Raw genomic sequence first — 15,389 nt, 5'->3', positions numbered from 1 at the left:
AAACAGCATTTAAAAGCTTTGACTGGCCGTTTTGTTACAGCCGGCGGTTTCAGCCATTTCAAACCATTTTCTGGAGGTTTGAAGAGTTATTCATGTCCTGTTTGAAAGGCCAAGCACTCCTCATTTCTAAAACACACTGAACACACCACTCCTCATTCGAGCTCTCTCTTTGTTCTCTCGAGAGTATTCGCTCTCAAAATCATAGTTTTGAGCTTAAGTTATAGTAAAAGGGTATTGAGTGTTTTTCGAGATGTTCGTTAGTATAATTGTTACACTGAAAAAATTTTGGATAATTTTTAACATGCGAAATGTTATCTTTAGTGTTTTAATGGTGTAATGTAATGTGTCCGTCCAACTTGTATGGGTGCAAATGAAAATCATTGCACAACCTTTTAGTGGGACAGAAACTCATAATACATTTAGAGTGGCAGTAATTATTCCAATTCAATTGGTAATCTCTACTCCTAAACCTTATCTGATCAGCTTTGCTTTTAGAGAAACAAATTCTAACAAGATTTAGGCTTAGCAGTAGCAGTAGCAGCGGTGTGATAAATATTTGATTGGTTGGTTCATGGTTGGTCCTGGTAGGTGAGTCATTCGAATCAGATTCCGCTCCTCCTTTCTTCTCCTCCTTTATCAGCCACACTCTTAACTCTTTTCAGGAGAGTAAGAATCTGATGGCGATGAAGGCGGCTATCAAGTCCGCGATAGCCGACGGTGTGCTGACCTTCATGTGGGTTTTCTGTGCATCCTCCCTGGGGCCTCTCACGTACGTCGCTTCTTCTGCTCTGGGTTTGCCCCGCGGCCTCCCCACTCTTCTCATCACCACGATTATCGTATTTCTTCTCTTGTTCATTTTTGGATTCATCGGCTATCTTCTCGGTGGTGCCACCTTCAATCCCACCGCTATCGCCGCCTTCTATGCTGCCGGAGCTGGTGGCGCTGACTCTCTTGTCTCTGCTGCTCTCCGCTTTCCTGCACAGGTCATTTTAATGGTCCCTTCTCCTTTCCATTACTGCTTCTCCTGCTTCCTTCTTTTACTGATTAACAAGTCACCTCTACTATGATATCATGAAAATATTATTATTTATTATATTTACAGTGAGCCTTCATCATCCACCTCCTTGATGATGAATAATAAGATAATGACCCTTTTCCTCAACTCTCGGCACAAGGGGATTTACAGTTCGTAGTTGCTTATTTTACTTTGTAGAGATCCATTCATATTCTCAAAAATCCACAATTCCTGTTAATTTGATCTCTATGTGTTCAAAGAAATAGAGGCTAACACATGTTCCCCGCCAATGCCTCAAGCACAAAGAAGAATCCATTTTCCGAAAAGTGCTACTGACTATGTTTTTAACATTTTTATGTCGCAACGCCCAACGGCCAACTGTGGCTGCACTAGCGTGGGTTGAAGATGTCTTTGTCCTTTTTGTTTTCATGAAAAATTGAATTGTTTGATATTTACCTGACAGGCAGCTGGTGCAGTGGGTGGTGCGCTTGCAATTTTGGAGGTAATGCCAATGCAGTACAAACACATGCTTGGGGGTCCTTCTTTAAAGGTTGACGTGCAAACTGGAGCAATTGCTGAGGGGGTTCTGACTTTCATAATCACTTTTGCCGTCCTCCTCATTGTGCTTAGGGGTCCTAGCAATCCACTTGTCAAGAACTGGTTGCTTGCCATGTCAACTGTCACATTAGTAGTTGCAGGTTCCAGTTACACAGGACCTTCCATGAATCCTGCCAACGTAAGTCCATTGTTTATACTTCTGCATTTTTGAAAGTATATTAGAAATCTTTTATGCCTTTGATATATATGTTAAGTATGCTATATATTTGCTCATCAACTCTTAATTAAAGAAATCAGCAACAATAGTGGAAGATTCCTTCTTTGATTAAGATGAAGGTCAAAGCTTGAACTTTTCTCCCTTTAGTATATCCTTGGAGTTCTGACATAGATGCTAATCAGTATTCCTAGTAAGGCTACCATCTAAATCTCTCTAGAATCAGGTGCCAGGTAATACTAGCTGGGTATTTATTGGGTGAGCGTCCATTGGCAGGGTCCTAGTATTTGTTTGCTGTAATAGGGAGGTAATCATGTTGCTGCAAGCATATACTTCCTGATCGAGTTGTTACTTAAGCTCCTCTGCCATGAGATCTTCTCCATTTCCGTGACATGCATGTTGTTTGATGCATTCTTGTAGCTGTTGGTCTTTAATATTCTACTTCATGTCTGGTGCATAGTCCCGAGGTAGGATATCGTGGCTCTAAAGGTGGCATTAGGTTTCTAGTCCCAACCATCATCAAGACTAAGCTGGCAATTATTTCTGCTAGAAAGATTGAGTTTTGCTTAATGATTCGATAGCAACATAGTAAAGCGAAAACAGTGTAGTTCGAGTTTTATGGTACAATGTTGACTCAGGCAAAGTTATGCATGATCCAATTTCTGATTTGAACAATCCAAAGCATATTAGAAAGACATGAACACCAAAATTGAGAAAGAAGTCATCCGAAATTAAATTATTGTTTTCCAAACAATGAATAAAATGTGTGCTCTATTTAAAAGCGAATGCTTCATTTGTCAAAGTATGCAGTCAAAATTTTGAATCTCTTCACTAAATTATTACATCTTTTGCGAAATTTTGATATTATGAGGCTTCCAGATTATGATTTTTTTAAAGTTATTTAATATATTCAAATATGTCGTGAAAAAATTAACTGTTTTCATTATTACACTAGTCAAGTTGACTGGTCAAAAGCACTAATGCAATAATTATTTTGGGATTGAGGTGTTTGCATTTTACACCTCTTGCTGCTAGACAGACTGATTGTTGTGAACTTGATTCATTTGCCAATGGGACAATTGGCTTTCCTGAGGACTTCATGAAATAGAAAGAAGGCACTTAGAGAAGGATGGTTGTCGTTGTTTTTACTGTATGTTTCATGACATGACTATAGAGCATTCTGATCTTATCCTCTAGTGTTGAATGTAGAGACGCATTTTTGTTAGACCTGCCTTGAATGCCATCCGTACTTGAGTTCGCTAGAAAATAAAGCAACTTCTATTAGTGGATGTTCTAAACAGTTGCTAGTTATGACTTTTCTTGACCATGTATAGACTATCTGAATATCATTAGTAGCAACCAGAATAAAACTTACTCCAAACAATTATTCTCAATGTTTTCATTATCTACTCAGAACAAAGTCAACTAATAATCGTTCAGCGTCCATATCAGCTGATAATTTAGTTTTCTCTTCCATTTATTTTAGTTTGATTTCTTTTATTCAGCCAATATTTTTCTTCCTTATGTTGGTGTTTCCTTTTCACTCCTTTACATTGTCTTCTTCTCCTTAAACAAGAACTTTTGCTCCATCATTATTGAGAAAATTTAACTGTTGACATATTAAATACGGCGGTCTAAATACCTGGCAGATTTCCTGTATTCTATATGAATTATTTTTTAAGGTAATTATGCTTTCAAGTTCTCAACAACCAATTTGCCAAAACAAAAGTTTCTCAACAATCATTATCTTTTATGTCCTTAAATAGGATTATATTTCACTCTCTGGGTGATTTTACCAAATCCACTATTATTTTGAATCTGACTGTTGTCCCATACTTCATTTTAGATGGGTTTCTCGGCAACATGTGTTGTCATGTCCAGAACAGCTTATATGAATTGTTCTTTCTTGAGTATATTTGTCCCGTAATTTACAATGCATTAATGTCTGAACAGGCATTTGGTTGGGCATACATAAACAATAAGCATAATACGTGGGAGCAGTTATATGTATACTGGATCTGTCCCTTCATTGGAGCAATTGTGGCTGCATGGGTTTTCCGTTTTCTATTTCCTCCCCCAACAAAGCAGAAGAAATCCTGAAAGGCACATGACTAACTTAAGCTTTGTGGATATTAGTGGATCCTGAACTTGTATTTTCACCTTGTACTTGAATTCTATTCTTCCAACTCAAACTGCAAAATAGATATATATTTCGGTTCAGTGGAATATCTGTCTCCGTCTTCCTCCAAGTTTCTTCGCCCTTAGATAGAATTAATGAGCTTTTGTGGCAAATAAGCATATCAATTTTACCTTGTTGGCGAATTGGAGCTCCCCAGGTAGATAGAAACATCAACTCTTTACCTGTTCTGTGATATATGCTCGAGTGAAACATACATATGGATAGGCCTCAATCGAAGTACAAAATTGTCCTCATGCCATTTATAATTATATAGTTTTCCATAGAATTGAGTATATTTTGTAATTTTAATACCAACACAATAATATTTTATAGGGAAAAATGCAAGCAACCCCCTGTGATATATCAAATGAGCAAATTACTCCTTACGAAAAAATAAATAGCGATTTACCTCCTTGTATTTTTTAAATACAACAATTTATCCTATATAATTTTTAAAATAAAGCCATATACCTCCCTATATAGAGCCGTAAGTTGCTTCATTTTAAAAAGTATAAAAAGATAAATTGCTTTATTTCTTTTATAAGAATAATATATTCATTTTTAATATCATATAAAATAAATTGCTATTCACCTATATTTTTTCTATGAATTTATTGGCGTGGGGTTATCAATCAAATCTTATATTAGATGGTGAGAACATAAGGGAAGCGGCTTTTTTGGCTGCTTCTGACTGTTGTCGAACTCTCTTTTTCAGCTCCACCACTCAAAGACATACAAATACAAATAGCCGCCTTCACAGTTCTCTCTTCACCAATGCCGCCTTTACTCTTCTCGCCGGAATGTAGTCCATATCATGCAAGAGAGAGCCCTTTTCAACTCTCTCACCTCCGACGCCCTCCGCCATCCTGACCTCCCTCTTCTCAGAGTTCTACTGCGGTTTTGACCTCACCGCCCGGACTCTCCACCTCGGCAACCTTCTCGGCATTATTGTTCTCTCCAGGTTCCTCCGCTGCGGCCACCAACCGTCGCTCTCCGCGGCGGAGCCATCGGCTACCCCCCCCGCAAGAGCCGAAGGCGATCCCGCATCTCTTCACCAATGCCGCCTTTACTCTTCTCGCCGGAATGTAGTCCATATCATGCAAGAGAGAGCCCTTTTCAACTCTCTCACCTCCGACGCCCTCCGCCATCCTGACCTCCCTCTTCTCAGAGTTCTACTGCGGTTTTGACCTCACCGCCCGGACTCTCCACCTCGGCAACCTTCTCGGCATTATTGTTCTCTCCAGGTTCCTCCGCTGCGGCCACCAACCGTCGCTCTCCGCGGCGGAGCCATCGGCTACCCCTCCGGCAAGAGCCGAAGTCGATCCCGTATCCTTGGACAGGAACCTCCCCCTCAATTTCAGCTACCATTCAGAGCATTCTGGAAAGGATCTCCACTCCGTCTTCCGTCACGATTACTAACAATTACGACGGTGGAAGGACGTGAAGCTGCTGGACTACCTGAGCGAGGTGAGCAGATTCGCGAGGGTGGGTACCATGATGTTCAAAGAGAGCGTCTGCAAGAGGCTCGAATCGGATCAGGGAATGAGCTACAGCGAGCTCACATAACAGATTGGGAGCAGCGACCAGTGGGGCAATATTACTGCTGGGGCTGACCTCATTCGCAGAATTCTTCAGACTGAAGGGGCCTATGGACTCGCATTCCCCTTCTCCTCAAGAGCGATGGCACCAGTTCGTCAAATACGAGGACGGTGCCACTTGGTTCTCACCTTCCCTTTTGTCCCCTTACCAGTTCTACCAGTACTTCTTCTCCATCTCCGATGCGGATGTTGTAAGGTTTCTGAAGATTCTAACTTTTCTCAGCATTGACGAGATTTCGCAGATTGAGAGTGAAATGCGAAGCCCTGGGTATGTACCCAATACTGCTCAGCGAGGCTTGCCAAGGAGGTCACCCTTTTTGTCCATGGTGAAGGGGGACTAGACGAGTAGCTCAAGGCTACTCAGGCCTTGAGGCCTGGAAGACTAGAGACTATTGCGGAAGATGTTCCTTCCATTTCTTTGCAGCAAGATCAGGTGTTGAACCTCTCACTTTTAGATCTCTCGGCGCGCAGTAAATCCTCAGCCCACTGTGCCGTCTTCTCAAGCAGGGGGGACTTCATTTGAACAACAACAGAACTGATAGTGAGGCCAAGAGGGTTGAGCCTAACGACATTGTAGATGGAAAAGTTGTTCTTCTATCAGCCGGGAAGAAAAACAAAATAATCGAGAGAGTATCGTAACCTTTCTGTAGCTTCTTATAAATCTTGATTCTTGACCCTGTGGGTGTAAGAAATTACAAAGTCTTTCATCACGTATAGTGGAAGAAAGCCATATCTTGCCTCACACTCATATGCTTATTGTCCTGTATTGCTTTTTTCTGAAAAGCAATTCCGGCAATCACACTCTCTAGTAGATAGGACAATTTTTTCAAAGCAGAACAGCCATACCTTTGGCATCCTTCAATCTAATTGTGTAGTATATTTTATACTACTTGCAAATACTGTATGACATTGGCATTTGATCTGAAACTCTCTCATTTTGACCATTGTTGCCCAAGCTTCATATGTGGTGAATATACTCGGCATCCTTTCATTTCATAGTAGATGAACTTACTAGCTATTTGATTCATCTGAGATTCATGCCTTGTGTTGTGTTCCGAGCTAAACCAACTGGTTGACTCAACAGGCAGCATGTGACTTTAATCAAGTTTAAATACGAAGAAATGTAATTGGAATTCATCGCACACCTACTTCATAGTATTTTAGCAAATATCAAATAAACTTTCTAATTGAAGGATTAAGATTTTCTCTTTGAGAAATCTTGCTGATTAAATGAAGTTTGGGCTGCTGGCGATTCTTCCTGATTCATGAATCCAGTATCTGGCTACATAAAAGATGTCTGACCTCTTCACTCCCTCAAATAACACCACTATATTCCAAAAATCTCGAACATTTTAATGGAGCACCATACTTAACAATCATCGGATCTATGAGAACACAAGGAGGTGCATTCATCAAACAAGCAAAAGTATTCAGGGTATTCTGACAATCTGACACAGTTACATAGCGTTCACATTCACAAGATGTTAGCTTTTGTGTACTTCAGTTGGTGAAAGACAATATTAGCTTGCATGTGACAGAGGCAATATATACACGATCAATTTTTTTTCTAGTATGTTGTCACATCGTAACAAGTCTGTAATGGTGCATCCGAGAACTGAGTGCCACTTCGATGATTCAATTATGGCACTGAAAATGAATGTACACAAAGCTATTAGTAAATTCCTCGTTGGGCACCAACTAATGATAAGTATATTGCCATCTGTGTCAACTCTTGAAATTTTCCCGCGTCAAACACCAATTGAGGCCCTCCCGAACTGCATATGCTCTGTTTCCAAAAAGACATCTCTTGAGTAACAAGGACCACTTGGACAGTATCCTACTCAGAGCCCGCAAATTCTTTTTCAATTCAATGTACATGAATAGATAGATACCTACATCCTTAAGAGTTTTAAACTTATGACGAAATAGAAGACAAGTTTCTATCTGTCCATAATATAAAAAGAAATGGTTGTCAACCCATTTTTGGATAAAAAAAAACCATTGTAAATGGGAACTCGATTACCTGCAAGCAAGATCAATGGACTCTCTGTCCAAGAGACCAACTGGACAGCCTCCACAATTCGCATCCTCCGTGATAACAGGTAGTTGGCATATTCCATGTCTATTCATCAGAGACCTGGCAGAAAAGAGACTCATATTCGGAGTCGCTATCCAAGATACTGAACATCTTGCACCAAAAGATGAACATAGTTCAGATACCCTAAGCACCTGTTGTCCAAAATCCCAAGCGTCCAAGTCATTTGGAAAATTTCCAAACAGGACATATAGCACAAAACCAACCACTTAATGAGCATGTTATATGTTATGCGATTCAACCAATTCAGAAGCAGGATACTATGTGCCCTAGTTCTTTTCTTTCCCCAATTTTTCCAGACATCTAGTTTCTGTCTCCTCATTTTCCCTCAACTTCATATATGAGCTAGAACGCTAAAAAGCTATCAAAGGAACACTTCTAGGATTCCAAGACTGGTGAACAAAACGAATGTTTCTAAAGGAGCAAATCTAAATGAACGAGAATCACAAGGAGCATTACGAGGAACTCGGAGGCTCGATAAATTACTGTATTGATTATTCACACAACTTTCAGGGGAATAGGTCCCTGCAGACCTTAACAAACCAGTATAGGTGCATGTCAAACCCACAAAAGGCACGACTAGTTTAATTAAAAGCTATCCTTATGATGTACCATGATCCGAACTCGAAGAACATCTGATAACTCACTGTTTAAGAATTCAACAATTGAGAAAATAATATGTACTACAAAGCTACCTGAGTTTTCCTGCCTTTTGCCCTGGACAACTCAATGAACTGCTGAATGTCACTAATGGTTAGCTGACCAACGAGTTGATTGTTGTCATCAACTATTACTGCGCAAGACTGCTTCTCTTCCAGCATGAGCGACACAACATCTGTCAGAGAAGTGCTCATCAGCGCCTTGACATATTTTGTTTTCATGGCCTCTGAAACCAGAATTTTATTTGCCAAGTAATCTGCATCATCATCAGAGTCATTCAGACAGAGTGAACTCTCAAGTTCACAAATACTATTTCCATTCAGTTCGTTGGTATCAGAAGAAGTAGAATTAACTCTCAAGTCATAAGAATATCTTCCTCTTGAAGTTGCTATAGCATTATTTCCATTTTTCAGTTCTCTGGTGTCATCAATGGACCTTTTCCTTGTCTTGTCAGATGTAATCCATGAAGAGAGCCCCACAGCTCCCAACAGTGGCAGAACAATTCGATAATCCTGTGTTAGTTCAAAGAGAAGCAAAACTGCAGTAAGGGGTACCTGGCATACCCCTGCTAGAGTAGCAGCCATGCCAACCTGTGTTAAAATAAAACCAAAGATAAACGATAATTAATACATCAATGAAACAAGACAAATAACATAAAAATTCGACAGCGTGGTGCTGCCAATCCTCATTCCAAGAGATGTTTTCTTGATATATTAATCAGAGAGGCTTATCACTGTAAAAGTATATTGTCCAAAATGTTCGAGTCAACCACTTGCTTTTCCTTACTGCAAATACTGCTCTTGGAAACTTATCAATAGAAATTATAGAATTCGGCAATATTAGCATCTGGACCATCAAATAAAAATAAAAGTTTATTCTGTAACTGACTGTTGCTATTAATTTCAAGTTGATGTATAAGTTCTACAAATGATCTAACTGACACATAGTTTTGCCATTAATGTTGAATTCATACATGACATTTTCAAAATATTCGACTTGATACTTGAGTTTTGCTATAAATGTCACATTGGTATGAGTTACAAATATTGTAACTGAGATCTGAGTTTTGGCAACTAACAAGAATATTGGTGAAGCTAATCATTTGAGAGGAACCTTCCTGCCTATGGAGTTGAGTACAGAGAACAGATTCTTCACTAGCAGTGCTGACAACTGCAATCCAAATTACTAACCTCCAGGCCCTCCTTCCCCCAACCCCCATATAAGAAAAATAAAAGATAGAAAATCATGGCACAAATAATAATCACAGAAAGAAGAAACAATCAATTTCAAGCACTCAGAAGTTTCATGTCCACGATGCTTTTAATACACAAAATAACCTGCTGGCTGATGTTAAAGATGACAAGTCAGCAAGTGAAAGATAACAGAAAACGGGCAACACATAGTTATATGTCAGGCATGAGGAAATATTTAACGCTCAAAACTGTCTAAAGCTGAACATATATGAGCACCGACAATAAGGTCTTCAGGTAGAAAGAGCCAACAAAAATTATAACCATCTAGATACTCCAAGAACTTCTAGCTTGGAAATATCATTATGAAACTTAAGGATAAAATAAATAGCCACAGGACTCCACTCTACAAAACTAAACAACTTTGTTATTGACAAAAGTGAAATTACCAGGCCATATGCTTGAGGTGAAGCAACTTCCAAGATCGAAAGATGGAAGATTGGATTGGATTCAGAAATCAAATGACCAACAATTTTCCCATATGCCATACCTGTAGCACCACCAATAAATAAAGAAGGTGCATAGTAACCACCCACTAATCCAGAAGCTCGACATAAGGAAGTTGCTACAATTTTCACAGCCACCAGCTGAAGCAACAGATCCGCAGAAAGGTTGTTTGCAAAAGGTTGAGACTCCAACAGAGTGTCAACATTCTGAAATCCCCAGTAAAGAATCTCAGGATATGCCAAAGCTATAAGTCCAACAGACAAACCACCAAGTATGGGAAATACTGCTCTTGGTATCCCAACTCTTTGAATGCCATCAAAGACAACCAACATGAAAGATGTCGACTTAGATAAACCAACTGAAACCAAGCCACATAGTACACCCAGCAAAAGATAGAGTGGCAGTTCTGAACTGACAAGAACAGATATAAAGATAAAAAAAATAATTCACAGAGAAAAAGTTTATCAACTGCCTGTCTAACATTAGTTATTGTAAATGCAGCGAGAAATGCAGATACTGATGGGTATATCACAATAAGATGGATGATAGAACACTTAAAGAGAATCAGACAGATTATACATAAACACGCAACATGTTGAATTAACTCCAGTCAGGATGGAAATAAATCAGTCACACGATCACTGTTTAAAACAAATTATCTTCCTATCCACCATTGTCTAACCAAGTAACCTGTCCAATAATTTTTTTCCCATGAATGCTTCTTCATGCTTATAGTACCGGTCCATTCATCTGCCGCCTGTTTTTCCTTCTAAAACATCTTAGCAACATATCTTATCCAAAATGATGATTCTTGAACAAATCCCTTGACATTGCATAAAAGTAGTTTTGAAGTTTTGGCCCATTGAAAAATTCTCGCCATAAATTTTAAATTGAAGCAGAGTGAAAGCTTGAAGAGGATATGATAAGTTAGTCTTAAGTCCATCCTGACGCCTGAGGAGTAAATCTGTAATTGTTGGCAAGGAGTAGCCTGCAAATTAACACATTATGGACTATAAGCTTTCCTTTATGATTCACCACCAATTTCACCATAGTTTCAACTGCCAAGAACCCAAAATATATGTTAAATAAGAAACCGTCCAAAGTAACTCTAGAGCTGCAATGGATCCGTCATAGAGAAAATTTCAGTAGTACTAATTCCACAACTAATTAAATTTTGGCATTACCAGGCTTAATGATAACAATAAGAACCTATATCATCATCCAGCTTATTGCTTTGAGGTATTTTTTAAAATGAAAAGAGAGAACAATATTTCTCAGCTCATATCTATGGAAGAATCTCGGTTATGCAAGTATAATGGTATCCAGGCTGTTTCACTAGTAAGAGAAAAATCAGCCAACAATCTTCTCCACTCTAAAGCATATGTATATTAGAGAAGATCTTAAGGTTTCCATAAACTTGAAATGAAAAGGAAGCTATCGCCTAATTCATATTCTAACTAATTGATAGAGCCCGAGTCATCCATGCACCTTCACCGTTCATGTTTTTGTGACTGATCGTCATGTTGGTGCTCTCAGCACATTGTGGTTTCATGTGTATATGCCTAAACAGACAAGCAATGGTGATCAGCAATTTACAACCTGGACGACTAAAAGATAGTAGAGCACAGCATGAGAGGTCGACGACCAGGATCATTCTCTGATTTTACAAAAGGTATTAGACCTTTCAAACTGATCACAGAACTGAGTAGCTAATTCATGAAAAATTAATAGTAGTTTTAACAGAACTCTGGTTATTTTTTCTGAACACAGTTAGCAGGATTTCCAGAGCTTAATCAAAATTTTAAATCTCAAGTTGCTAGCAATATTTGGTGCTTATTCTTGAAGGGTGTGATGAGAATTACAACAGTAAAAGAACTATAGGATATTAAATAATTACCACTTGGAGAACGAAAATCATAGACTGGAACAGCAAAAGCTGGTTCAGAGCCCAAACCAATTTCTGACATGACAGAAGCTATTACAGCACTCAGGATGACCATTGAAGTTGTATTTGTCAAGGATAAGGATGATTCTGCAGGTGAAGGCCACAGGACTGACTCCACCGCAAAAAAACAACCAGCCACAGCAGCATTAAATCCTGGTAGCAGAAAAAGCAGAAGCTTCTCACCATAAATCCATAACAAATGTCAAAACCAGAAAACATCATTATCAATATCTAGAGCGCCAGTAATGAATACAGAGTGAGGATCATTAGGTTTTGGGTTAGGCAGTAAGAACTAATATGAGAAATGCTATTGACAATAATGAAGGGCAATATATTCACTTAAAAAATCAAAAATAGGAGAAAGATGATAACTTGAAGATATTAAAGTCACTGCAAACATTATTATTACTTGCATACATTTGTAAGTAGAGAGTCTGACAATGAACTGCCACGGTGGAAGGCCAACAATCTTGTCCATTGGTAACTGATTAACACTTTCATATTGTTGAATTATTTCTAAGTTCATCAATGAAGTGTGTTAACAAAGTAAAAGGTAATGTACGACTTTGTGAAGGAAACTATTTGAAATGCATTAGAAAATGATGCACGCCTGATGGACCAATTTATCTTATTTGATTGGCTAAATAAACTGCAAAATGAAAAATAACTGATAATATGAGAATACGCATTTCCTTGTAGTTCTGTTCAGCATTATCATTGTTATGATTTTAGAAGTCCGCCTCCTAGTTTAATAATTGAAGAAGTCTCCCAAATGTTGTGATTTAAACTCTTTAGTCCTTTGTTTCGCGTTAAATTCACATCTGCAGTTCTTCGTGCAGTTGTTATCCAGGGCCAAAAGCTAGAAACTAAGTATGCATGTAATTTTCCTATTAGGGAGAAGTAATTTCCATTAAGAAAATCTAACATTGCTAAAATATGAATGCAGACTTGAAATACCTTCGGATAAATACTAAGTTGCATTAAACACGCAGTTGACAAATAATAATTATAGAGGACGATGATGCACCATTATAAATGATTAAATATGAAAATGACAAACCCGAAGAAATTCCAGCAGCTGACCCTGCAGCCCTGAGTGATAGCTTTCTTCGAGCTCCTTTATCGAGAACTTTACATACTCCTTTAGCTACGGAGACACCAATCTCAACACTTGGGCCTTCTGGTCCCAATGAATTCCCCGTTCCTAAGGTGACACAAGCAGCCACAGTTTTCAAAATTGGTTTTAGTGTGGATTTGATGTTGAATAGCACAGTTCCATCTGCTGAATCATCCTCCACAGCAGTTCGAATCATGTTTATCAGACTAACTACCAGCCCTCCAGAAGCAGGAACTAAGATTACACGCCTCCACTTTGCTTCAATGGATTCCTCCCTTAACCATGAGGCACCTAGATTTGGGATTTCACCCCAGCTCAAGTCACGTATTTCATGTACCTACTAAGAATTTCTAATTATCAGGGCCCGAAGGCTATTAATGATGAACTTCACTATGCCATGGCCAAGAGTAAGATCATGTATAACACAATAAAAATGTAGATGGGGAGTTTTGAGTTTCTTGATTTTTAAAATACTGTTAACGAATGACTAAGAACTCAGACTGCTAAAATAAAATTCTGAAAAGAATGCACAGTTATCAATCTCAATGGAACAGCTAAACAGCGTCATAAACTGTAATCATGATTGACATGAATCATGGATTTTTTATTAACAACTATTCCACAAGAGTCAATCTGCTTCAGCAGAACCAAACATCTATGTGCAGACAGTTTAGGTAATGTCACATCATGTGACTGCAAATCCGACATAGCCAACATGCAAGACATGAGCTAGTATATCCCCAACCCATCATATATTGGTAGCATGGATGATTTCTTAAAAGAAGTAAACAGGAACGAAAGGAGCAGAGACGTATCAATTACTACACTCTTGGGCCTAAAAGAACGCCTCTGAAGCACTGCACCAACCAAGCAAACTCTTTTGAACTGGGAGAATCTGTGTAGCACTTAGTTTCAGCTGGTAACATCCATTATCATTTCCTACTACACGAGAACTAAGAGTATGATAGCTTTGTGGCCTGCAAAGTAAACCTGCCCCTTAAGACTTAAGCGACATGCTTTGAAGAAAAGAAATATGAAGACCTGCGAAAGGGATTACTGTGACATGCTAAAGCAGGCCCATGATGACTCTTCCATTATCTATATGCATGTGCTGTGCGCTGAAATTGCATATTGTGTTGAAGATAACAAGTATATACAGGTATATTTATAATTCAGAGCAATAAGTCATTCATAGAGATACCATCAAATTGGCATGGAAAGGACAGTAGAGAGTAGAATACATAGAAGCAATGGAAACTGAAGAAGAATAAGAGTTACCGTGTAATTGAAAAGCACAACAGCAAGCCCGGTGAAGAGGCCAATTAAACAAGCTGATAAAATGGGAGAGTTGGCTAATTGTAGCAGTTGTGGCGATTGATCATCATCATCCGCAGCAGCAGCAGCATCGGGAGCGCCAGGGATGATGATAGCTGGTTCTTGTTGCTTTTGTATAACATTAAGATGTGGAGAAGAGGGAGGAGGTTCCGGAGGTTGTGGCAGTGATGAAATGCTCATGAGGGGTTGGGTAGGGGGATCATCATCATCAAGGTGCTCTGCCTTTGCCCGACAGAGATGATGTTTAAAATTATGTTTACTATTACGAGAAGGATATTGACAACTCCGGCGGTTGGATGAGGAATGGTTGCGATATAATAGAAAAGAAGAATTCACAGTGATGGTTCCGGTGGAAGAAGAGGAGGAAGACGTAAACATTCTATATGTATCAGGCAATGATGAAGGCGATAATGAGGCATATAATACATGATGAGGATGGTGAACAATATTATTGATGGGCCGGAAATGCATGAAAACCTGCAGACGGCGGGGGCGGGGGAACGGTAGCAAGTGGTGATTGGAATGTGGCGGCAGCAAGCAACAAAGAGTTTCAGTATCTATTTCACCTTATCCAAACTCAATTGTCAATGTGGTGTGAGACTGAGTAGTGGTGGTGGTCGTTAGTCCTACATACGTGGTTCATTCTCTCTCTCTCTCTCTCTCTATATATATATATATTCATTTTATCACACAAATTAATTATAATTAGTTAATTGAAACGGATAATTACATTCTACTCCCCAAAAATTGTATAATTACACATACACTTTATATAATTTGAAAAATTACATCTAACACTCATAAAATTTGCTTTTATTAATTAAATAAGTTTTTTCGTTAATCAAAATTCAAATTCACTGAATTTATTGATATTACAAATAATCTGAATACAAATTAATATTTATCCTCGATTAATTTATTACTAACTTATGGGATCAAACATTTTTCTGACTAAACATTCTTTCCAAAATTACAT

General features: G+C 38.7%; 2 protein-coding genes and 1 pseudogene across 6 annotated transcripts; 2 read left to right on the top strand and 1 right to left on the bottom strand.

Annotated features, from left to right (window-relative positions):
* On the top strand, window positions 399–4,017 carry LOC105167184 (aquaporin SIP1-1). Of its 2 annotated transcripts, none has more exons than XM_011086797.2 (4): window positions 399–584; window positions 663–983; window positions 1,479–1,751; window positions 3,741–4,017. In XM_011086797.2, the coding sequence occupies exons 2-4, from the start codon at window positions 678–680 to the stop codon at window positions 3,885–3,887; spliced, it is 726 nt and encodes a 241-aa protein (XP_011085099.1). In that variant the 5' UTR covers window positions 399–584; window positions 663–677; the 3' UTR covers window positions 3,888–4,017. The 2 variants fall into 2 exon arrangements, with proteins under 2 accessions (XP_011085099.1, XP_011085098.1); XM_011086796.2 differs by having other exon boundaries at window positions 400–588.
* Window positions 4,781–6,567, top strand: LOC105167216 (annotated as a pseudogene).
* Window positions 6,977–15,051, bottom strand: LOC105167183 (chloride channel protein CLC-e). Of its 4 annotated transcripts, none has more exons than XR_002287436.1 (7): window positions 14,357–15,051; window positions 13,022–13,415; window positions 11,914–12,114; window positions 9,959–10,422; window positions 8,355–8,909; window positions 7,588–7,701; window positions 6,977–7,350 (listed from the first exon to the last, which is right to left on the bottom strand). XR_002287436.1 is itself a non-coding variant. In XM_011086792.2 (7 exons), the coding sequence occupies exons 1-7, from the start codon at window positions 14,882–14,884 to the stop codon at window positions 7,290–7,292; spliced, it is 2,409 nt and encodes an 802-aa protein (XP_011085094.1). In that variant the 5' UTR covers window positions 14,885–15,051; the 3' UTR covers window positions 6,977–7,289. The 4 variants fall into 4 exon arrangements, 3 of the variants coding, with proteins under 3 accessions (XP_011085094.1, XP_020551074.1, XP_011085095.1); XM_011086792.2 differs by having other exon boundaries at window positions 7,588–7,793; XM_020695415.1 differs by having other exon boundaries at window positions 7,588–7,793; window positions 13,022–13,418; window positions 14,357–14,488.

The sequence above is a fragment of the Sesamum indicum genome, linkage group LG7 (assembly GCF_000512975.1).
Source record: "Sesamum indicum cultivar Zhongzhi No. 13 linkage group LG7, S_indicum_v1.0, whole genome shotgun sequence".
Classification (NCBI taxonomy): domain Eukaryota; kingdom Viridiplantae; phylum Streptophyta; class Magnoliopsida; order Lamiales; family Pedaliaceae; genus Sesamum; species Sesamum indicum.
The sequence above is the reverse complement of the archived record's forward strand: the minus strand, read 5'-3'. Positions and strand labels throughout refer to the sequence as shown.

Coding starts and splice junctions, on each gene's coding strand:
- LOC105167183 (XM_011086792.2), bottom strand. CDS start 14,884: ATGCATTTCCGGCCCATCAATAATATTGTTCACCATCCTCATCATGTA. Junction 10,423..11,913: donor TGATTTTCGTTCTCCAAGTG/GTAATTATTTAA, acceptor TTGTCAGTTCAG/AACTGCCACTCTATCTTTTG. Junction 7,794..8,354: donor CAAAAGGCAGGAAAACTCAG/GTAGCTTTGTAG, acceptor TTTGGACAACAG/GTGCTTAGGGTATCTGAACT.
- LOC105167184 (XM_011086797.2), top strand. CDS start 678: ATGGCGATGAAGGCGGCTATCAAGTCCGCGATAGCCGACGGTGTGCTG. Junction 984..1,478: donor CTCTCCGCTTTCCTGCACAG/GTCATTTTAATG, acceptor TTTACCTGACAG/GCAGCTGGTGCAGTGGGTGG. Junction 1,752..3,740: donor CTTCCATGAATCCTGCCAAC/GTAAGTCCATTG, acceptor ATGTCTGAACAG/GCATTTGGTTGGGCATACAT.